Source organism: Salvia miltiorrhiza, chromosome 4, assembly GCF_028751815.1.
Source record: "Salvia miltiorrhiza cultivar Shanhuang (shh) chromosome 4, IMPLAD_Smil_shh, whole genome shotgun sequence".
Classification (NCBI taxonomy): domain Eukaryota; kingdom Viridiplantae; phylum Streptophyta; class Magnoliopsida; order Lamiales; family Lamiaceae; genus Salvia; species Salvia miltiorrhiza.
Genome location: NC_080390.1, coordinates 46,436,343 through 46,460,494, shown reverse-complemented (window position 1 = coordinate 46,460,494; position 24,152 = coordinate 46,436,343). Strand labels below are relative to the sequence as shown.

The following is a 24,152-nucleotide window of genomic DNA, read 5'->3' as shown; positions in this document are numbered from 1 at the left end:
GTGATATTTTTTTAATTTCTATGGTTTCTTATTACAAGAGTATATCAACTATCAAGTTTGTGTACTAGATGAGACTGGGACCCAATTTCCGCCGTTCCAATATAAAAATTCATTTTTATATATGCTCAACGTTAATTATACATTATTATCTATTATTACTCGACTATCAGTGCATATATCAGTATATGCGTGACTTATATATGTATCAAATTCGAATACTTCAATGTAGTTATGTTCGGCTTAATTTTTTTCATATAAACATACGCTTTCGAAAAATGAATACAAATATATTTAATACTCTAGCATTTTTTGCACAACCACGTATATGATTACACATGTTATTTTGCAAAATATATGATAAATTGATTTAGCATCAAACATAAAAAATTATTTCGACACACAATATCCGGACTAATGGATAAATTGACACGTAACAGACAGGTATTTGGTTTATCGGTTTTGTGAATGCCCATATCTCTGCAATTTGATGTGGATAATTTCTAATAAGTAGATTGTGACATATGTCTGAGGTGGCCCTTTGTATTTATCTTATAATTATTCAGTCACAATATTTTTAATCAGGACGGTTCTAAATGACTTTGCCACTTTGCACCCTATATATGAAGAATTGGCACTTTCAACCAATATATACATTTTATTCGACATTTAGCACCCTTTAGAGTTTAGATCCCTTAACTTCACTAATTACACTAATTACTATAATATTTAATAAATATATAAATATATACTAGTACGCCCTCCCGTACAATGCACTGATCATGGGTCATGGCATATTTATTATTTTTAAATTAATTAAATTATATAAAAATGTCATCCTTCATGAATTACATTATTTGGTAACAAAAATATTTTTTGTTAATTAACTATTATTTGACTTGAAGTATTGTATAATAACAATATTATCAACTGAATGAGTATAATACTAATTTTAATGAGTATTAATATTTTTATCTCCTTTAGGTATATAATTGTAAAATAATAAAAGTGCCATTGCAAAAATTAGAATAATTTTGAGAGGAATATTTTCTTTATTAATTTATCGACAATTAAATAAATATGTAAATTACATTATTCTAATCAATAGACGCACAAAAAATACTAAACTAAAGTTGAATTTAAAGAAAAATATAACTATATAAAATAATTGGAAGGTTGTAACCGTGAACCTAGAAAGCAACTTTAAGTCATACCAAATTTTAAATTTCAGAAATCCCAATGTAGAATTGTTATGTGTGTGTTACATCCAAGTATTGCATGTAATTCTATAATTTATCATTCATATCTAAATTTTAAATTATATAATTAATTAAGATTAAAACATGTTTGATAGAAAAGAGGAAAAGATAACTAAATTGCATTATTTCATAAAGAGAAAATGAGAATTACAAAAAAAAAAAAAAAAGACTTCAAAAAACAAATAGGAAAAAAGAAATGAAAAAACCAAGATATACAGTCATATAAAAAATATAATTTTCTCCATGCTCTTTTTGAGTCATATTCCTAGAGTCTGCCGTAAAACCTTGGAAATTTTTTTGTTTGATTTATTTAATTTATTTATCCACTAAAAAAGTAAATTAATAATTACCCTACAAAGAAAATAAAAAATAAACATTTATTGAATTATGCTAAAACATTAAATTGTCAAAATGTATTCATTTTAATTTTTTTTATATATTGTAACATACCATGCTCTATTTTTTTGTGATTTTAGGATTTAATAAAATTCGAGAAAATAGTCTTCTTCATATTGTTATTATTATTACTACTACTACTACTACTACTACTACTACTACTACTACTATAATTATTATTATTTATTTTTCGATATTATGTGCAAGTAGGGATGTCAATCGGGCCAGCCCATCTGGTTTTCGGGCTAGCCCTATCGGGTTCCGGGTTAATCGGGTGCGGGCTAATCGGGTTGGAGGTTTTTTCGGGTTGTAAATCTTCAACCCTAACCCTAAACGTTCGGGTTTCGGGCTAGCTCATCGGGTTGGAGGTTTTAAAGGTGTAAAAATAAAATTATCATAACCAAATTACTCAACACCTACTCTTAGACCTTATGCTCAATTATACGATCACATCAACATACCACAATCTGTTATCATAAATAAAACAGAAAACCAAGACCAGATTTTGTATATAAAATCAGTCACATACAATAATTTTACAATAATAGTGGATGAGACCTTGAATCAATACAAATTGAACCTGAGACATAACACTCTTTAAACTGTAGACTCATGAAGGAGTTTGTAATTCAATGAGAAGGACAGAACCTTCAAATCGGGATGATAATTCAATATTGTCGTGCTTGATCTTGTTGTGTGTATGTGGCATGAGTTGATTGAAGCCAGGGGAGGGGAGGCGGCGGCAGTGGCTGCTACTACTGCCCGTTTTGATAAGAGAACGAGGGAGATGGTGGCGGTGCAGGGCGGCGGCGACAGTAGGCCTAGGGGCTAATGCTGTTGTTGTCGGGCGTGAGTGGGCGGCGATTCTCGCCGTGGATTGACGAGAGCTGACGGCAACGGCCGCGGAGCTGTTGTCGTGGGTGAGAAAAGAGGAAGAGGAGAAAATTAGGGATTTAGGGAGAAGAGAATTTTAGGGATTTGAGGCGTGGAGAGTCAAGGTAGAAAGGAGAGGTGGTGGCCGGCTGGAGAAGCGGCGGCAACGGCCGCCGGAGTTCCAGGCTAGAATGACAACTTCGATTAAAATTCAAAGTTCAGTTGTCCTCAAAGAGGATATTTATAATAGTGTCGTTGGAGGAGCCCATTCAAATATGATCCTACATGGCGTTGAATTCTTCTCATTGAGTTTCGTGCAATGTCGTTTTCGACGCTCTGCAACATTGTACATTAATTGCCTACAAAATTATACTTGTTTCTGCAACGTCGAGATTGTTTGCAGACTCATGTCAGAGATCACTATCTTTATCAACCGACTTCGCTCCTTAGCTGAAACTTGGATGTTGCAACCTTCGCTAATTCTTCTTAGCTATAAAAAAATAATTTGTCCTTAACTTCAAATAATCTATAAAATAATACAATACTTCCTCCGTCCCAACTTTTAGTATCCAATTTTTCTTTTTTGATCGTCTCACATTTTAGTATCCATTTATATTATTAGTAAAAGTAGGTTGGACCCTTGCTCCACTTTAATTATTTTAACACTCACATAAAAGGTGAGGCCCTTATTCCACTCATAACACACTCAATCACTTTATTAAAACTCATGCCACTCTCAAATGGATACTAAAAGTTGGGACGGATGGAGTATTTATTAATTGCATAAATAATACCCTATCTGTCTCATTTGACTTGCGTGTTTTTCTTTTTAGGTTGTCCCATTCGATTTGATATGTTTCTTTTTTGGGTAATTAATTTTCACTACAACAAATACAGGCACACACACATTTACATATCTTTACATTGTAATCTTACTCTTCTAAATAACCGTGCCGAAAAGAACCAAGCCAAGTGAGGTGGGACAAATGGGGTAATACTAATTATTTGCCAATGATATACTCCCCTCGTCCCATTAATAATGACCCACTTTTCTTAGGGATGTCAATGCAGCCCGAAATCCGTGGGCCGACCCGAATAACCCGACAAAATTAGAGGGTTAGGGTTGAAAAATCGCAACCCAAAAAAACCACCAGCCCGATTAACCCGCACCCGACTAACCAGGAACCCGATGGGCTGGCCCGGTGGACTGACGGAATTGTGACTGATGCATCCAGTTTCAACTTCTGCTATATTTAGATCTATGGTATTTGCTTATATATATATATATATATATATATATATATATATATATAGGGAGAAGATCCATGAAGTATGATAAGTAATTTGAGAATGAAGAATTAACAAGGGCCCTTGGATTTAGCAGATCATACGGTTAAGATAATTGACATTAATTAATTCAAAAATTATACTAAAGGTTAACTTGGTAATTTATTTTTATTTGTAACCGTCCTAAGTTTGACCGAATCATATTCATTTCGGTTGATTAGATTCATATCTTTATTTTGTGCCTTTTTTTTGTTTTTTTGCCTTTTTTAGTTTGGAAGATTATAGAATTAATTAAAAGATATGTTTCATATCCATATTTACATATATATAATATTATTTTCATTAAACTACTTCACATTGAATTAACGAGTATTAAATAGATCTGCATAGATTTCACTTAATTAATTTGTATATATTCTATTAATTTTTTCGTAATAAATTTAACAGAATTAACATATCTTATTTTTTGTACCTTTATTCAAAATGTTTCATGTTAATTATTTTAGTTTATAGCAATAAAAAAATTCTAATATTTTATTTTGATGTTCGTGAGTTTATTAAGCTTATTCAAAATGTTTTATGTTAATATTTTATGTCAGTTAAAAATTCGAATATTTTATTTACATGTTCGTAATTTTAATAAGCTTATTTGAAAAGTTTTATACTAATCAAATATCAATAATATTATTTAGGAATATAATATGTAACGAATAATCACAAATTTTCAATGAATAAAGCATAAAACATTTTATGTTTTATATCAGCAAGAAAAATTCGAATATTTTATGCAGATGTTCGTAATTTATTTATGTTTGTTCGAAATGTTATATATTAAATATTTTACGTAAGCAAGAAAATTCGAATATTTTATTTAGATATTTATAAATTTTGTACACTTGTTCGAAATATTTTATGCACAAAGCGTAATGTTAATCATTTTTTATAGGCTAATAATATCAATTAAACATGGTGGATGAAAAAAATAGGGATTAAAATAGGCTAATAATATCAACTAAAAGAAGCAGCATCTCAAGCTTTTCAGGTAAAGGAATCATGCATCATCGAGAGTTTATACAATTGGGCTGGAGAAACATTCAATCACAGCAACATAAGTGGGAAATTAGTTTTATGTTTGCTTTGAAATATACTAGTATATGCGAAAAATGATATTGGTATAATAAACATTTATACCAATCAAATTATCACCACTTGGGGCAAGTTGTCACGAATTTGAGCAATCGAAATGCAGAAACAAAATAGCATCAATAAAGATTTTATTAGGAGACTCAGAACCAAAACTATCACTAATCACAAGTGGGCCTTCTCAAATTCTGTTGCCGTTGCGCCATGGCCGCTTCTGTTTTTTTGAGGTGTGCGAGCAGACCCGGGCCTCCTTCGCCGGCAAGGCCGACGAGCCTCCGTCTGCGCCGACTGCGACCGCGACATCCACTTCACCAACCCCTTCGTCTGCCGCCATGAGTGCGTTCCCGTGGCTGTGGTCCTCTTCTACAACTCAGCCACCAAGTTCTCGCCCCCTCCACCGAGCAGCAATTTCGTAGAAGAAGAAAGGGAATGAGAGATTAGAGAGAGAGAGAGAGAAAATATGGTAGTTTAGGAAGATTAGAGAGAGAGAAAACAATACACCTTAGGAAGGTGGAAGACGCGTGAAAGACGGGAAGTGGAGAATCTTCCAAATTTATCTTGTGGGTAAAATTCCGAATAACCCCCAAAAACTGTAGAAACTCGACTGCAATAAATGAAACGTGGTTTTGTTTTTTAATCTCCTAAAAATCTGGAGCCGTTCGATTTGATAGATCTAATGGTACATAGTAATTCTCTATTCTCTACTAAACACTAATTCTCTATGGATCCCTCCTCTATATATATATATATATATATATATAGGGTGCGGTTATAGTGAGAACCACACTTATCGTGAGAACATAAGAACCATTAAAATCAATGCATCTACTATATAAATTAATGCATTCGCTATTAAATTTAATGCATCCCAAAATAATAAATTTTTTGCTCCCTTCAGGATTCGAACCCAGGATCTGCATTCATCCACCAAGATGATGCATCCACCGTAGATCTTGATGATCGAATGGTTTAAAATGGTTCTCTGTTCTAATTTTATTTAGTGGTTCTTATTTGAATCTCTCCCTATATATATATATATAGGGTGTGGTTATAATGAGAACCACACTTATCGTGAGAACATAAGAACCATTAAAATCAATGCATCTGCTATATAAATTAATGCATTCGCTATTAAATTTAATGCATCCGAAAATAATAAAAATTTTGCTTCCTTCAGGATTCGAACCCAGGATCTGCATTCATCCACCAAGATGATGCATCCACCGTAGATCTTGATGATCGAATGGCTTAAAATGGTTCTTCGTTCTAATTTTATTTAGTGGTTCTTATTTGAACCTCTCCATATATATATATATATATATATATATATATATGTGTGTGGCCTCATTAAAAAAAGTGAAATTAATTAGTTAGAATATATATGTGTGTGTCAGTGCAAGGGATTTAAGGAGTTCAAAATTGCACCTAGATCAGATTTTGATAATTGAGTTTATAATAAATATTTATTTAATTTAGTTTGGGCCTTAGAATGACTCTAACTTATACTAGTATATATAAATTTGGGCCTTGATTTGTGTTAACGGGCTAGGTATATAACTTATTCAAACTTATAAAATAATACTCCATTCGTCCGCCAAAAATGGACCACTTTGGTTGGGCACAAGATTTAATAAAATTGGTGATAATTTTGATGTAGTGGAGAAATGGTCCCCCACTTTATGAGATGTGTGGTTAAGATTGAATTTGGGATGATTTTTTTTTAAATAAAAAGTGTTTGTAAGGATAAAAGACTAAAGTGGATGGTAGGATAATTTCTATAAAAGGAAAATGGTATACTCTTTGCAGACGTTCGATATAGTAAAAATGGTCCACTATGATAAATAGTAATAATAGCGGATTCACAAAAACAATTCCGAAAACCTCTATAAAAAAACTCGTCCACTATCTGAACAGTTTCTACCGAGGAAATCGCGTGGAAACTGTTCCACTATACTTCTTCTTTTCTGAACACTCTGCATAGACAGTTTCGCAAACTAACCGTCTAAAAAATTGAAAAATAAAATAACGCATGTAAGAGGCTATTAAATAGTAGCATCAATGTGAAACGAAGAATGAAGTCTAGTGGAAAAAATAAGTTTGGTAAAATAGATCCACAGGCATGTTTTGCATAATAGAAAACAAAGTCGTTTATCTAAAGAAAGTTCAATACATTATTATACTCATATTCATATAGATGGGATAATCCCTCCACTTGAAATATGACAGCCACGTGGCAGTTCCTCGCGAGGAGTTTCACTTTGCATTATCTACTTCAGAAAAAACACTTCATTCACCAAAATGAATTGAAGATAGACGCAACACCCAAGAAAATGTCAACTCAAATTTATAAGTTTTTTTGAAAGACTGTATGTGAAAATAGATTTGTTTACAAACATTAGGTTCCTGATATCGATCTTTAGTAAATAGCGTTAAATGTTAATATGACTTTCTAGTTACTTTAGATTTTTAAATAAAAAGTATTGAAAAAATTTTACATAGCCATACACGACACGAACAAGAAAAACAAAAACTCCTGTATTAGAGTTGACCCAAAGAGCTAATAGCTGTACAAATTTAATTGAAGCTGGGAGTCAAATAAATCTTAGTCGTTCGGATTTGTGATTTGGGATTGCTACGTCTTCGTGGATTCAATCCCTCCTCGCAATCCAGATCCTAAACAATCCTTCTCCATCAGCGATGGCAGGGAAGGGGCGCCAGCACTACAGTAGCGCGCCGCGGCGGAAGACGGCGTCGTCCACGTTGCTCCTCTACGGGCTCATAATGTTGTCATTGCTGATTGTCATCATTTTGGCTTTCGGAATGTTATCCAGCAGCAGCAATTCAAAGCATAAAGCGCATGACCTCAGCGTCATTGCTCACAATTCATTGCACTCGTAATTCAACTGAATTCAGCAACTTCAATTCTTATTTGTTTTTTCGTTCGAAGATGAAATTTTATGATCTGTGCAATATTGATTGTTTAAGACATGATGGAGATGAGGAGAACAAGGATCAATGGGTTGAAGTTATTTCCTGGGAGCCCAGAGCCTCTATTTTCCATCATTTTTTGGTGATTCTCTCTCTCTCTCTCTAGCTTTTACTAATTTTTAGATCGGTCGTATATGTTAGGTACGCACTTCTTAAGGCCTGTAAATGCAAATCCGTGTACTGTGCAGATATGAATTTATTATTTATAATTGAGTCCTAATTTCATGTTTTTTACTGATTCGCATTAGACAGTGGTGGTAGGAGTGAGGTATGGGTAATTTTTGTGAGAGGAAAGTAGAACTGGTTGCTGTTAGTTGTATGACTTCAAACTGGAGTTGGTGACTCTGCTATATCTTGAAATTGGTGTTTGAGATCGTGATTAGGAGTGAGAAACGGGTATCAATTGGCATGACCAAGAGAATCCGTTCAACACCCAAATTACCTTCTTTGTCAAGACTATCTAAAACATTTTTAACCTTCACTGATGTTACATTCCTTAGTCAGGGCAGTTTGGTTGCTGAAATATTTTCATCCTTTCTTGACAGTCAAAAGAAGAATGTGAATATCTAATTAGTATTGCTCAGCCTCATATGGAAAAGTCAACTGTTGTTGATGGTGAAACTGGAAAAAGTATGGACAGCAGGTTTGCCGATTCTTATTCCTTGCTTTTTATCAAGTTGAAGCCATTTCTTACTCATTAGGCCGAGTTATTTTATGATTTACCTCCTTTCTCACAGATCAGGCCTATGCCAAAATTATATAACAATGTTCAAATGTATTCTGATATCATTGCTCTATGTAATTCAAATTGCTTTCTCATATACTAAATTACCATCATTATTGGTTCTATCAATTTTTCTTATCTAGTTACGCAGTAGAAGCATAGCACAAAATACACAATACTAGTTGAAATGAAAACAACTTTAATAAACCTACTAGAACACCACCAAGATCCAGAAGGAAATATTTAAAAGATTGACACAAAAATGAATTTAGAAAAAACTTAAAACTTTGGGATCTAACAGTGGATTGCGTCATGTCTCTACTCTTTATTCAAGTGATCTCCATCAATTAGTCTGTCTAATTTCTGTGTATGTCTAAAATATACTCAAATGAGCCTCCCACAAGATTACCTTGACTGACTTTCTAACCTTTACTTCCAGTTCTCACCCTTTGTCAATCTGTTTTTTACCCTAATATTATGTGCATAACACCATTGGTCTAAATACTCTTTTATTGAATCTTGTTGCATGTTATGTAGCAGTCTTGTGAGATCCTAAAGCTGATCTGCTCTTATGTGACCCAACCAGCTTTAATCCTAGTCTACATAGCCTCAAACTGCTACTTTCTGTGTAAGCAAGTCAAGATTTTTAAAAACCTCACCTTTTAGGTGTACTCACCTCCAATCTCCAAAGCGTCTGGTCGTACTTCTAAGCTGACTATATACCAATAGGCAATAGCATGATGCTATTATGATTTAACTTTTATTCGTTCTTAATTAAGCTCTCAAAAATTCTAAACCTATAGTGGTTTTCTTTCTAGTAGTAGTTTACTATTCTGTTCTTACACAAATTCTCCATATCAAGTTGGTGTAACTACATGCTTTTCACTTACTAGTATAACTAGGAGGAAAATCAAACACATATAATTTTCTATCTTCATTTTCCTTTCAATCTTTGCAGAGTTCGTACAAGTTATGGAACATTTCTGGCTAGAGGACGTGATAAAATTGTTCAGAGAATTGAAAAAAGACTTGCTGATTTTACGTTCCTCCCTGTAGGTATGCATTTTAATAACTAATGTACATCAACGTTGATGCACTAAAAAGGTCACGTCCTAAAATAATTTTAGAAATCCGGTCATTAGATTACAAGTAGTTCTGTATTGAATTAGATTGGATCAGTGACATATTTCAGTGTCTTCCTTTGTCACCCATACTTGTTAAAGGTAGTCTTATGTTGTGAACTGGTGACAATTTGAACTATAAATTTCTTTGCCACCAAGATAGGTGAACTTCATATGGAATATTATGCATTGTGAGGAGCTAAGGAAACATCTTCAAATTCAATTTAAGTAATTTTTTCATTCAACACTGCCTAAAGCAGCTTATTAACTATTGAGTGCCAAAAACGTTCTGTTGGTATGGATTGTAACATAATTTCCATAGGGAAATTTGAATGGATTTGTTTAGATTATCATATGTATCTGTAAATAGAGCATTGACAAATAATACGTTTTTCATTGGCAATTGTTTTGCATCAAATTCTATGTTTAATCATTTGCTTATTTTGTGGTTTTTGCCCTTGCATAAAAGATCTTGTGTTACTTGGGCCCTATTGTCTTTAATTTGCTGGATATGCATGCTATGACTGGGATGATCGGTCATATAGGGTAAATCAAATACCATGGTCTAATAATTCCATTCTGATTTTTTATTTTTATTTTCCCAATTTTTCCATCTTGCTTTTTTGGTTTGTTAGGTTGTTTTCCAATTGGCTGTTTTTGCATTAATTTCTACTTCGAATATTTTTCTTTGTCTATTGAATCATTCTAAAGATGCCCTGGGGGGGTAATACAGCTGTCTCCTACATCACCTGGGAAATGTGGAAGTATTAATGTATCTTAGTCTCATTCCATGTATTGTTATTCACATTTTAGACTTTTCATAAATCAATTTTTTTTTAATCTGCAGAGCATGGCGAAGGCCTTCAAGTTCTTCATTATGAACCAGGGCAAAAGTATGAGCCACACTACGACTATTTTCTTGATGAACATAACACGCAGAATGGTGGTCAACGGATTGCCACTGTTCTGATGTACTTGTAAGTGGCTTCTCTATTTCAGTACTACAGTGTAATGTACAATTTTTACCTCTTCTGAATGTTTGAAGTGAATTACAGATCAGATGTTGAAGAAGGAGGTGAAACTGTATTTCCTGCAGCAAAAGGAAATTTTAGTTCTGTACCCTATTGGAATGAGCTATCTGAATGTGGGAAAGGAGGACTTTCAGTTAAACCAAAAATGGGTGATGCGCTACTTTTCTGGAGCATGAAGCCAGATGCAACTTTGGATTCATCAAGTTTGCATGGTTAGTTGTGGTTCTGACTAGTACTTTAGTGTTGGTTTAAGTAGTAGTAATCCTTTTGATATATCCTCAGGCAGCTATCTTCTCTTCTATGTTAATATCGTTTAACTTAAAAAACATGCTTGTGGTCTGCTTCAGCTGGCTGTCCTGTTATAAAAGGGAACAAGTGGTCTTCTACGAAATGGATTCGTGTTCATGAGTACAAAGCCTAATTCATCAAATCATCATGCATGCTAATGGTGAGCTTCAATTTCTGGATGTTTTATTGATGTGATATTTGTCTGCAATAGCAACTGAATAGCACTAATATGTCATTCTAAGTACACTCTCAACTTTGGGTATGTATGATGGTTCTTGCAATTGGCCAATTGAGTAATAGATGCAGATGAACGTGTTTTTATGGCACTAACTATATAATATATATTTAGCTTGATAATAGGTTTATACACTTGCTAACTTCGAGTAGTAGAGAAAATGAACTTTTCAGCTAGTCATGACCATAACATGGCTTCGATGTTTTGATGCTATTTGATTGCTTATGCTTATTGTGAGTGTTGGACTCTAATGAGGTTTTTCTGATTCTTGTAATAAAAAACACTACTTTGATTTTGTAATCTTATTTCTTGATTTTGCAGTTTCTTTCTTTGTAAGTTCTTGTAGCATGCAATTATGTTGTAAGTTTCTCCTAAACCAGCCAAAATGTGCTGTTTATGAAATAAAGAAATTTAGCTTATAAACATAATGCCTGTTATTTTCTAAGATCTTAACCAGAAAAAGCCTTGTATTGCTATTTATGTGAGTTCCTTTTGGGTACATGATTATCCAACTCCAATCAAGGGAAAGCTGCCATCGTCGTCACAATTAGCAGTTCATTGTGAGTGAAGTTATGATATCGCTGATTTGACTTTGTTGGCAGGGTCGACGACGATGAGGTTTCAACACCGCTTCTTCTTTGGGAGGGAAATTGGCTTTTGTGCTGTTGTTATACTTTAATTTATTTGTCACTCCTAACCCTTTTTTTCTTGGAATACCATTTGTATAAGGATGTCAGAGAACAGAAATTTTGTAAGAACTTTTTATATGGAGAAGAAAGCATTTGAGAACTCTTGATGGTTTATTTTCTGCGAATGGTGACAAGATCTGATTTACTCAACAAGTTAATCCGCTGTGCCTTTATTTTTATTTTCGAAATGCATTCTAGTTTCTAATATAATAATTTTCCAGGTATACATTTATACTTGCCGACAACAAAATCTGATTTTTATACGACCACTTTTCGAGTTTCGTTATATTCACAATTAAAAAGAAAAGAAAATATATAAAGCGAAAAGATAATAATAGAGGAATAGAATTGCCCAACTGTTGCAACTGCCGTTAGAGAAGTTGAAGAACTCGGAGAAAGATGAAATCAAGGACTTTTTATACATACATGGCTGAGCTACAAAATTATTCTTATTACAATTACTCCATGTAATAACAGCTTTATGATCTACCATTATTCGAGCCAACTGCATAAATACACATATTCATGTTACCTGTAAGCTGCATACATCATAAATATTGTTCATACTCTCATTTACAGTAGAAGGCACATGATCATGAAGATGACGCCTCAAAACAACTCAATGCTCTGGGTTTTGTGGTGCTTAGGAAGAAGCCTTAGATCTCTTTGGCTCGGCAAATGAATCAAAACGATGCAAGTCCCACTCTTCCCCATCATCTACACTTATGCTCTTCCCTTCTATTCAACAAGTGATGAAACGTTTACTGAAATAACTGGCTATCCTAATATGTAACCGGTATAGGGCTATCGAGATGATATTACTATTGTAAATGAGAGTAAGACGGGAAGGGAGCTGAATAAGTCTTGTCTATATATCACCATCTTGTAAAAAGCAATGCAAGACAAACATGGCCGGAACAACATCCTATTTAGTCTCAGCATTATCTTCAAGTCCGAATCCAGATAATGTAGCAAGCTCTGATAACTGCTTTTCTCCACTCAAAACCTGCAGCAGGATTTGAATTAGCATGTGGGGCCTCTCTCTCTCTCTCTCTCTCTCTCTCTCTGTGAAACATAAACAAGATAGCAGAACGAGGACATGAAACAGCATATCATTTTCATTTTAATGATATCTGGTAAATTATAGACCCGCTCAGGTCAATGGTAAACGGGCACGTAAGACAGCCATACGAGGGATCACACCAAGTTCAATGAATACGAAACAGGACAAAGCTTCTTAAAGAAATTTATCCTTTGATTCAAAGTAAAAGGCATTTTAGACTGTGAGTTTACCTGACCGTCTATTATCCAGGTTGGAAATCCTTCAAGTTTAACATCTACACAGGCCTGAGCCATTTTAGTTCCTTTGTTTACTCCATCAGGGAAGCACTCCACATAATCCAATATTTTTGCTGCTTCCCTCCCAAAAATCTATCAAGCCAGCAGAAAACAAAAGTTAGTCTGTAAACTGTTAAGTATCCGATCATCTAATTGAATTTTGGAATGGGTATATTTGACAATATGAATCATGTGTGCATTTGTTTTCTTTTGTTTTGGCATAATAATTATTATTAATATTGAGGCATTCAAGAACTATCTCAAAGCCAAGGTGCGACAAAGTTCTTAGGCGCACCAGCAATAGTATCAGGTTTTGATGTACTCTGTCTTGGAGGAAAGTGAAATTAAGGATGAAAATATGCTAATTTAAGTGAAACAATCTCTCGGGAATTAGAAGTGAAATGAGAATCCAATGCTACGACTTGATATTTCTTATTGCCTAAAATATCTGACAAGTTGAACTAACTGTACTATTTCCAGAAACCAAACAAACAAACTTTTTTATCTAGTTACTTTATCACCTGATGATACATATTCTAAAGAATGTCCCACAACTAATATATAAGATCCTTGTTGTTTTTGTGATCTAGTAGTTTTTTACAAGGGCTGCAAGGCATAGCTTGTTTCTGCAAATCCATCTTTAAAAACAACAAATATTTTTTTTTTTCTAGTAACAAGCAATATGAATTGGATGGAAGTGAAACAGAAAGGAAAGTACCTCTTTCTGATCAAGACAGTGTGAACACCAGAATGCCCCATATAGTTTTGCTCCAACTGAATGTAAATGTTTTGCCAGAGCAATGGCCAAAGGACTTGACTCTTTTGTGATCTCAGTTTCAAAGTACGGTATTTCAGTCTCCATCATGCTGTTGCGCATTTATAAGGTCCTTAGTATAGATACCATAAAATATATTGCCTTTGAGCATAAGGTCATAAAGCAGACTATAACACATTCCAATAGCTCCTAACCCAAGTCTTTACATTACTCAATATACAAAAACTCATTATGCATCCAATGTAAGAAAGCAACCTTGACAAGTGCACAGGGTGGAAATTTTAGAAACAATTAAGTAAAACTAATAGCAACTTGGCAAGCTAGAAGAGCAATCTTCAAGTAGTTGATGAATTTACTAGAATATTGGAGGTCTGACAGTTAATATTAGAAGCTTTTTAAGTGAGATGTCATTCTTTTGGCTTTTTTAACTCTCAAACTTAAATATCACAATAAATCAGGCAAAATTTTGCTTTAGGGTAAACTCTACACTCCTACCACAAGGTGGCTGTAACAGACCTCAATTACAATCACATCACTAGAGAACTCGGTTACCTTAATGAACCTGGTTGGGCAGTATTGTAAGATGCAGTCAACGCAATAACCACCAAGCTAGCTACAAATAGCTGTAAGCCCAATATTTTTTGAATTTCTTGTAGCCCAAACCTCTGCAAGTTCAACCCCCAACTTTCTTGTAATTCAATAGAACTAAGCAGTTAAAAAGACTAAGCATCTTGCCGGGGACAAACCTTTAGTGTTATGAAGAATAAGCTGAAGGATAATGTTGCAGATGCCAAACAATATAAACACGACTCTCCAGCAAACTCAGTGCTCAGAATGTACAAGAAATATGCACTAGCAACTGCCATCGAGGTAGTAATTCCAACTAAGATAATCTCGCCATTAGATTTTCCAGTATCAAATGTCCTTTTCTCCATACCCAATTGTAAGCCAAGGCTTGCAACTAAACCATATGCAAGCATGCCAAACAATGGCAAAGGAACACCTGACAATAGGAGAAAAGGAAAACAATTTTTATTTCAGACAGAGACTGCGGACTGCCAACGTGCAGAAGAAGCAAATGATTCCTCATCAGAACATTGCTAAAGACACTAAAACGGGAGTGATGCCAACTATGTGATAAGACATATAAATGAAGTTAAACTGAGTGTCAACACTAACTAGCAAGAACATATTCTGCTGGTAAGATAGGTGACAGATAAGATTCTAGAGAAGATAGGTGTCAACACTAATTACGATCAGACTCTAGTTACCAAGTACCAACACATACATTTTTTAGGCTTTCTGTTAATTTCACCAAAACAATCAATTCTAAATTACTATTTTCTCAATCATAAATAAAAATATTCATACAAATAAATTGGAGGGCGAGCACTGTGCACATCAAGAAGCAAATAAACAGTAACCTGCAATAGATTTGGGCAACCTACAAAGAAAGTAATATGTTCTTTCTACTCATCAAGCACCGCAAGCCCTTACATAAAAGAGAACTATCATTCATCTTGAATGTCTCAAAATCATAGGATTACTTTAGCAAGATTAAGGCATAGAAGGAAGAGTGTGAAAACAGGTCTGTGAGCTCGCATCTGTTCTAAGGTATTTGATTGAGTTTCATCCTCCTTACACAGAACCTTTATATAAATACATAAAATAAATGTTTCGTTAGCATTTCCCTTGTAAATGGGGCCTGAAGTCATCAGCATTTTCTTTGTCAACATTCCGTGAATGTAAAGTAGTCTTCAGTCTTTTCAAGAGGATGATTATTATTCTCTGATTCATATTCCAACACTTTGTATTCTAACAGTCCTCGCTAAAGCCTTTCACATTTCCTAGGCAACTTCCAAAAGTCATCTTCTATACTTGCCACTCATATCAAAATACAAGCAAACATATGTCATCCCGCAACAGTACACTAATATGTAACAGAAGATACTCCAACAACACAAATCTAGCGCCAAACTATTCGAGGTCAAAGATTACCAAAAACGGAGGAGTAATCACTTGTCAGGATGGTGGTGCACGAGCCTCCACCCGTGGGGCAGAAAGCGTCCGAACCCGTGAGTTTAAGGTAAGTCAAATACGCTGTCTCCAGCAATCCAATCCCTCCAAGAGCCACAATCCATTTGTATGCTGAGATGTCCGCGTCGTTATCGGCACCGGCAACAGAAGAAGACGATGGAGATTCCGACGACGGCGAGGGAGCTATTTCAGGCTCCGGTTCCGCAGCCTGTTTGCTACGTTCCGACACGCAATTCACCGTAACCAACACGTGCCCTAGCCCCGGAATTCTTTCCTACCAATTTGCAATCAATTACGGTACACCGATTAATCGTATTGCACGCATCAGAGAGAAAAACAGAGGCGCGAGAAAATAGAAACATGAAGTCTAACCTTGAATTTGGGAAGCGAAGTAGCTGAGAGTGAAGCCGGACAGAGAAATGGAGTCCGATGGAAAAACAGAGAAGAAGAAGAAGATGATGGAGATGATAATATGCTGAAGAAACTGGTCGACGCCTTGGCCGCCATGAGCTCGCGCCGCTGATGCTGTGGGACGCAGTAGTTGTGCGGCGGTGGGAAAGCGCGAAGCCGTTGTATGGCGGTGGTTGTAGCGCGGTTAATGACGGCGAATCTGACTAGGCGGATCCGTGGTTTACAAGAAAGTGTGACTAATTAAGATTAGTTGGGTCAGGAACTCACTAATGCTTCAACTGTCTCTCACTACTCGCTCATTCACTTACTCCCTCCACAATAAAAGTTTACAAATTATAGTACATTGAAAATAATAAAAATAAATTGTACTATATTTTTTGTTTTAATTTATATTAAGAGTGATAAAAGATAAAAATAAATAAAATATTTTAAATGATGAGATATAATTTAAAAATAGAATATAAACTTTTTTGTATAAATTTTAAAAGAAAAAAGTAGAAAATTTTATAATAGACGCAAAGAATATCTATATTGGTTGTTTTTCAATCATTTTTTTTATTTGCTTTAATACATTTTTTTTATGTGAAGGCATAAGTTAGCTTTTCGGTTTTTTTTTTATCGTATTGTATAGTACAAGTAAAAATTGTAGGTGGGCTGAAAACAGTTTTGAAACGCGGAAGAAAAAAAGGGTTTGTAAGTGATAACGAGTTGGAAAGTCAATGTTAGAAATTAATAGTGAAAATAAAGAAAAGGGCAAAATGCAACAATGTGTTGTCTCTGTTTCAGTGCGAACCAAGACTGCAGAGTAAGTCTGCAATTCAGGTAACTACTCCCCTTTCCCACTCCTACCAATATGCCTAGGGTTTCTCTTTTCACCCTCTTTATTTTGTTCATCGTCAAATCTACCCAAATTTGGATGTTGTTCTAAGCTATGCACATGGATTAAAATCAATAGAAAGAGTGCCTGAATCAATTCATTCACTTTGGCATTGGAAAATCGGCATCATGAGATGATTTCAATATAATTTGATATTGCTGAATAAAAGTTATGTCAAAATCCACGTCATTAGTGTAGGACTACTGCCAGCTGAGACAAGCTTTTGGGTATTTGTGTTCACTGTTAAATGTCTGGCTGCTTAACATATGTTTTGTTCTTGGCCATTTTCATGATTCTTTTAATGTTGAGGCTGGTTAATTTTTTTGTGCTCTTTTTCTTTTTTCACTTGTCACCTAGAGTTTTAAGTTGTTACTGATTAACAGACATAAACATCTAACAACCTCCAATTGGAGAAGATGGAATGCCTTTCATATCCAAAAAGTATGTCTATACTCGAGTAGAAAATAAAATAAAAAGTCGAATTTTTTAGTCCTCTGATCCTCTCTTCCATAATTGCTCCAAAAACAAGTGCATTTGTTGTTTGATTTATACAACCAGACATTCAAATCAGATGTGATCATGTTTTTATTCTGATATAAGTTTTGAGGACTACAAAGTTTACTTCTAAAATAAACTGTATGTATGCATATTGAAAGTACAATATTAGCTTAGAGAAAATTTAAGATCAACTTGCTGGGAGGATTTGATGAAGAATAAAACCATCAATGTAACTCAAAAGGAATAATTATACTTACCCCAGAAATCACCACTTTTTTGTGGAGTATGAGACTAATAAGAAGAGAATATTGGCCATCCTATAAAACTGAATGAGATATCCTTGTTGTGAACATTTTACCTAGCATGTCTTTTGAAATAGTTCATTTTCTAGTTAGACTTTTTATTTACATGTCGTTTTTCTCCCTCCAGATGTGCTAGCACTGTATATATATCAGGAAGATGCTTTTCCTATCCTTGTACCGTCCATCTCATCAAGAACAGAAGAAATGCATTAAGAAGTAAGCTTCATCTTTCTTGCAATACAGTTTTCTTTTTCTTTATTCTTCATTTCTAGGTTATTATCTCTGTTTGCATTATGCATTTTATACTCTACGGCTCTACCCATGGACAGGTCTGGTGACTTTAATTATGACACTAAATATAAAGGTGCTACAGCTAAACCCGCTTCTGCTCTTAAGCAAGACAAGGATCTTTCAGATGGCAGTTTTCTGGTTAACCATGCCAGAGTTTTAGTTGGTTCAGGTCATGAGACGTTTGAGAGAGGCAAAAGTGCTCTTCAGAATTGGAGGTTGTTAGAACGTTCTGTACACATGATGCATAGCACAAATAAATAGTGTTTTCTGATCTCATGTAATAATTCAATCTTGCAGGCATTTCAGTCTGAACTGGGCATTTGTCGATCCCAACACTCCTATTGAGAGTGGGGTGAAGTTTTGTGTGTGCACAAAAGCGATTTTTCCTTGGCTTCTGATGCCATTAAAAGTTGTTTACGTTGATGACTCCAGGAACGAAAGGAATGCTGTGGCCTCGTATGGTTTTGGTAGCGGAACTCTTCAGGGGCACCTGCTGGTACAGTTTTTGTAGTGTTATTTTGTTCTTGTCCGCTTCAGGGGACATTTACTATTAAGGATCAGCCTAGATACTTCAAAAATAGAATATGCTAATTTATTGTTTACTAAGATGGATTAGAAACTTGGGACATCCTAAAGCCTTGATATTTCTACAATTTGAGATAACTTGCTTGATTCATATGTTGTTGAAAGGGCTGAATTTCTACGGTGCTAGGGTTGCAGAAATTCTTGGGAGGAAGATAAAAGTACTTAATCGTGTATATCAATCCTGAATAGTAAACGAGCCTTCAGTGTTCTGTGTGATGGACTAAATTTCTAAGAGTAGAAAGTTTAAGAACTAATTCCTTTTCTGTTTTTTTTTTTTTTTTTTGGGTTTATTCCTTTGAATAATAGTAGTATATAAATGAAAGCTGATGGAACTCTGTTTTGGTTGCGAGCAGGCAGGGGAAGAATGCTTCTCAATTACAATGGATGAACAGAAGGATGTGTGGTACGAAATACGTTCATTTTCAAAGCCAGCCAACCCTCTCTCGTTTATTGGATACCCCTATGTACTTCTGAAGCAAAAGCATTTCGCTCGTGAGTCGACCTTGGCAATGCAGAAACATTTATCTGCCAAGCTAGACGATAATGTAAGTAGTGCTCCCTAAGACTACAACTCTATTCGCATTAATCCATTTCAACCCATTGGTTTAATGATATAACGTTGTCCTGTATAAATCTTATTCGTGATGGGCAAAGTTTGCATGTGAAAGTTTCTGAGTTGTTTATGTTTGAAAACTGCAGTTATCTGTAATGGATTTCAGGTAAACCAGAAAAATATTAAAATGTAGAGGTTAGATTTCACATCTTTTACAAGATGTAAATTATCCAAACAACATAGATGCATTATTATGGATATCTTTGATTTCTTAAAACACCAACTTTGAATAGCTATTTTCTCTCGAAAGAATATTGCTATGTTTTTGTGTAATTTAAAACAGTTTTTTCACTTTGACATGTGTTGTAAACAATATTAGACTTACAACCACTGAGCATAATGTAATAATGGGTGTGATTTGGTCTAACCCTTAAGTAACCCTCAGAACTGGCAATATATATTTAAGAAGAAAATCTATGTCATATTCACACGAACCCCTTCATTCTCTCTTTCTAAAGAGAAAATGAAAGGAAAATAAGAAAGGGGAAAAAAAAGTCATATCCTGCAATTGTACATAAGGCAGATAAAATCCTATTGATCTTCATCAGCACTGGCTGATCTATGTTGTTGTACAACTAATACTGAACCACAAAGTTCGAAGTCTGGAGAAGCTAAAAAATCACCTACTCTGCCAAGCTCAGGGCATTCTTCCCAATCACTTATACCTGTTGTTAATGTGGAGTTGCATCTGCTTCCTTTCCCCACTATAAACATCGTATACATATCGGCCATGTCCCTTAGAGCCGATGCCGTCTCCTCCCCGTTCTCCACGTGCTTCATTACATATCCTGCTTGACCTGATGTTACGAACCTGAGAATATAACCCGTGGTGAGGCGTTCACATGCTACCCGTTTTTCATGTGAAAGTTGAGGTCATTAACCCTATTCATGTATGATGACAGATATGCAAACATCTTTGCGTAGAACAGCACCCAGAAAAGGAGACAATGTGGCTATGAAGTATACATACATACCTATTGAAGAAGTCAGTCAAGGCTGTGTTGTCTGCATCGGCTTCTGACTCGTGACTTGGTATGGCCATCAAGACGTCCTCCTCCTTGTGATCTACATCGATCCCTACATGTTCCGTTGGCACCGACTTGTGTAGGAACCTGATCACGGTGAGGCTAATGCGATGATGCATCCCTAGACGTTTACTGAGCCCCAATGCTTCCCGATCATCGTGTCCGCCAAAAAACAGCATAGCTATGTGATGCAACGAACCAGAGGTGGATGTATGCATGGAGCCAGCAGTGAGCCCGCGATCTATAAGGATGGCGACCGTGCATTTTGCATGAAGGAGGACCTTTTGATTTGTAATCCTTATGCCTTCCTTTCCATTCTCTAATTTCCCATCAATTCTTTGATGTTTATGGAAAGGTAGAATGATGATAGATGCTCTTACATCCTCAGCAAATTCACATACATCAGCAAACATAGTTGCATACGGTGCTACAACTTTAGCTTGACGAATCATCACCCCGGTCTCAGCACAAAAGATGTCAACTGTTTCGTTGATCTCCACCACATCGTTACCACCATAATTGTCATCATCACTGAGTTCGTCTTCTGCTTTCTGATGGTACAAGAGATTCTTTGTTTTGTTTTTCTCCGGAAGCTCGATTAGGTGCATCAAGTAAGGAGAAATAGCAACACTATCAGGCCCTTTACAAGTTGCAATCAGTCCTATCATGGTTACTACGGGGCGGGGACTATGTACACAAGCCAGCAGTTTTAACTCACTCTCTGGACATTGGTTTTCGAAATCTATATGCTTATAACCTAGGATATCACTCTCTCTTCTTACCGTGTAAGCTATCAAGGGTCCCCAAATCAACGAATTGATCACTACAGCTGCCGTCATCAAATTGCAGAATAGTTGGCTGGACATGACCTGCATCAAACATTTGATATTCAATTTCACCATCTTCTTCATTTGATGATCAAAATAGGCTGCAAAACATAGGAATTTCATACACTTACTTTGTCCTCAACGCCAATGGTCAGAGCAAGCAAGTCCACATGACCTTTCAAGTTCATTAAGAAAGCAAGAAGAACCCCTTCATTCATAGGAATTTTCAGGTGGAAGCAAGCAGCGAGTGTGCCGGTTACTTTCCCCCCAATGCTGAGTAGGATAACAATTGCAACTACAGCAAAGTAACGGAAACTGTTTATATGAGTGAGATCTGCCTTGAAGCCGCTGTAGCCAAAGTAAAACGGTAGCACAAAGTTATGGACTGAATACGAGAGTTTGATCAAGAGAGTTCGAGCCGCTTTGCCTCCTCTAGGAAACAGTGCACCAAGAATGAAACATGCAAATATGCTGCTGATTCCCATAGTCTCAAGAGATGTGGCAGCAACGAACAAGACTGCTATAAGAGCAAAAAGCTCGGTGTTTTTAAGGTACTTTTGGTTTCTCTGTCTCCTATTCAGCCAATCTGCTAAATTTATGTTGAGGAAAATAGCAGTTATAACAATGATGAGATATAGAATTCCCCGGACAAGCCAATCTGAGAAGCCAAAGTCGCGCTTGTTTGTTGAAAGTATAATCAACAGAAAAACAGCATATGCATCAGCTACTAATGACGAAGATATGGCCAACCTCCCAAGATCAGAATTTGCAAACTTAAGGTCATGTGCCAAGCAAGTCACGAAAGGCGAGGCTGTGTTGCATAAGATGATTGCTAGTGTTAAAGTCATCATGGCTGTAGAACCTTGAGCTCCCGTCTCTTCATATATGAAAGAGGTCACAGCTATGGCAAATATCGTACAGATAAAACTGCTTCCACAGGCAATGACGGTTGCTACTCGCAAGTTGCGCCTTAGATAGGGAAAATCTATCTCAAGCCCGATAAGATACATGATAACGATCCTAGCATATAGTGCCATGGTTTCATAGTAGTCTGCAGAATTATAAAAAAAGAATGTTCTGACACTGTCTATGTGTGATAAACAAGACGGGCCTAGCACGAATCCTGCCTGCAGTAAAAAGGAAAAACAGGAAACAGTTTTAGAAGGATTTAAATGTAAAGATAAACATAGAATCAGTGAGCAGAAGTGGAAAATGTGGGAGCCAATTCATGAATCAGCAAGTATTTAGGCTAAGAACACAGATTTCTGATTGTAAAATTTATGCAGCATTGAATTATCCTATCTTTAAGGCATTTTCTTCTTCTATGCAAACCAATGCTATCAGTTAATATATACCTCCCTTCACTTCAAACATAAACAGTACTACTTTGTGCCTTAAACTCTGCAAAGTACATCATTTAAAACCAACATTACTGCAAGTATGAAGATTATTGCCAAATTTCATGCAATATTTTTCCCTTCTCATTTCCATTTTCCAACCTCAAATACCCTCAACAAACATTCACCCAAATTCATCCAAACCATCACCACTTCTCTTATCCCCAACTTCATGCTATGCTATTAACTTGCATAAGCACCATTTCTGCAAATCGTCTCAATATGGAACACACAAACCCCTACATGATCGAAATGTTACACAAAAATTAAGAGAAAATAACAACAATATTAACCAAAAAATGATGTGTTTTGAGAGACATACTTACGAGAATTTGCGCGAGGGGTGCTGGTTGGCCCAAGGGCTTGAGCAGAAGCTGGAAGAAATGGGAGATCACAAGAAGGCATGAAACCTGCGCCCCCATCGTCAGCACCGGATTGAAAAATTCTCCGCTCCGGCCGAAACAATCCGAGCCATCGTCCATTTTTACCAAATCTCAATAATTTAACTGCAAAAAATGATGCTCTGATCAAATGCGGATTTCCCCTTCTTCCGCAGGAATTTGTGTAGCATCTTCTGTACTTTTTACTACTCCGTCTTCAGGAATCGAATTGATAAATGAGAGTGCAAAAATGTTTCAAATGTGGGTGGGAATGTTAGCATGCAAAATTCTCCTGCTTCCATGAAAATTTGTGCAACATCATTTTTCTTGGGTTGAGAGGAGAAAGGGATTTGGAAAAGGAAAATTTGCGCAAATTTTAATACTTAATTTAGTTGATGGAGGGCCGTCCTAACCGGATGGATTAAACAGCTCAAGATTTTTAGCTGCTTTATCTTTTCGTTCTCCTAGAATATATGCATCACTCTCTCTCTCTATATGTATGTGTCTGTATTATAATTAAGTCGTTTTGAACTAATTGTTTTTATGAGAAGCGCCATTTAGTTTTGATTTTTTTACTTCTTAAAACTCGAATTGAGCAAATTATTTTACTTACTTTATTTTGGAAAAGAATTATTTTATCTTTATTTTACATTTTACCCAATTTTTTTTGGTAATGCATTTTTTGCATGGCTTTTCGTGGCATGCAAAACCATCACAATTTCCTATCCAATTCAAAAAAGAAAAAAACAAATCGAGATTCGAAGG

General features: G+C 35.5%; 4 protein-coding genes across 5 annotated transcripts; 2 read left to right on the top strand and 2 right to left on the bottom strand.

Annotated features, from left to right (window-relative positions):
• The first annotated feature begins 7,329 nt into the window (after positions 1–7,329).
• LOC131023811 (probable prolyl 4-hydroxylase 10) lies at positions 7,330–12,131 on the top strand. The gene is made up of 8 exons (XM_057953413.1): positions 7,330–7,849; positions 7,941–8,025; positions 8,489–8,586; positions 9,626–9,723; positions 10,636–10,765; positions 10,844–11,031; positions 11,167–11,267; positions 11,945–12,131. The coding sequence occupies exons 1-7, from the start codon at positions 7,653–7,655 to the stop codon at positions 11,238–11,240; spliced, it is 870 nt and encodes a 289-aa protein (XP_057809396.1). The 5' UTR covers positions 7,330–7,652; the 3' UTR covers positions 11,241–11,267; positions 11,945–12,131.
• Positions 12,132–12,429: 298 nt separating this feature from the next.
• Positions 12,430–16,929, bottom strand: LOC131023809 (thiol-disulfide oxidoreductase LTO1-like). Of its 2 annotated transcripts, XM_057953412.1 has the most exons (7): positions 16,554–16,904; positions 16,143–16,455; positions 14,891–15,147; positions 14,697–14,809; positions 14,088–14,235; positions 13,325–13,462; positions 12,430–13,037 (listed from the first exon to the last, which is right to left on the bottom strand). In XM_057953412.1, the coding sequence occupies exons 1-7, from the start codon at positions 16,686–16,688 to the stop codon at positions 12,957–12,959; spliced, it is 1,185 nt and encodes a 394-aa protein (XP_057809395.1). In that variant the 5' UTR covers positions 16,689–16,904; the 3' UTR covers positions 12,430–12,956. The 2 variants fall into 2 exon arrangements, with proteins under 2 accessions (XP_057809395.1, XP_057809394.1); XM_057953411.1 differs by having other exon boundaries at positions 12,430–13,462; positions 16,554–16,929.
• Positions 16,930–17,244: 315 nt separating this feature from the next.
• LOC131023812 (UPF0548 protein At2g17695-like) lies at positions 17,245–21,193 on the top strand. Its single transcript, XM_057953414.1, has 6 exons — positions 17,245–17,414; positions 18,397–18,485; positions 18,599–18,775; positions 18,858–19,056; positions 19,499–19,690; positions 20,661–21,193. Exons 2-6 carry the CDS (start codon positions 18,427–18,429, stop codon positions 20,715–20,717), a joined length of 684 nt encoding a protein of 227 aa, XP_057809397.1. The 5' UTR covers positions 17,245–17,414; positions 18,397–18,426; the 3' UTR covers positions 20,718–21,193.
• On the bottom strand, positions 20,129–23,866 carry LOC131023808 (cation/H(+) antiporter 1-like). Its single transcript, XM_057953410.1, has 4 exons — positions 23,334–23,866; positions 21,742–22,737; positions 20,733–21,652; positions 20,129–20,569 (listed from the first exon to the last, which is right to left on the bottom strand). Exons 1-4 carry the CDS (start codon positions 23,487–23,489, stop codon positions 20,290–20,292), a joined length of 2,352 nt encoding a protein of 783 aa, XP_057809393.1. The 5' UTR covers positions 23,490–23,866; the 3' UTR covers positions 20,129–20,289.
• Between the last annotated feature and the right edge of the window lie 286 nt (positions 23,867–24,152).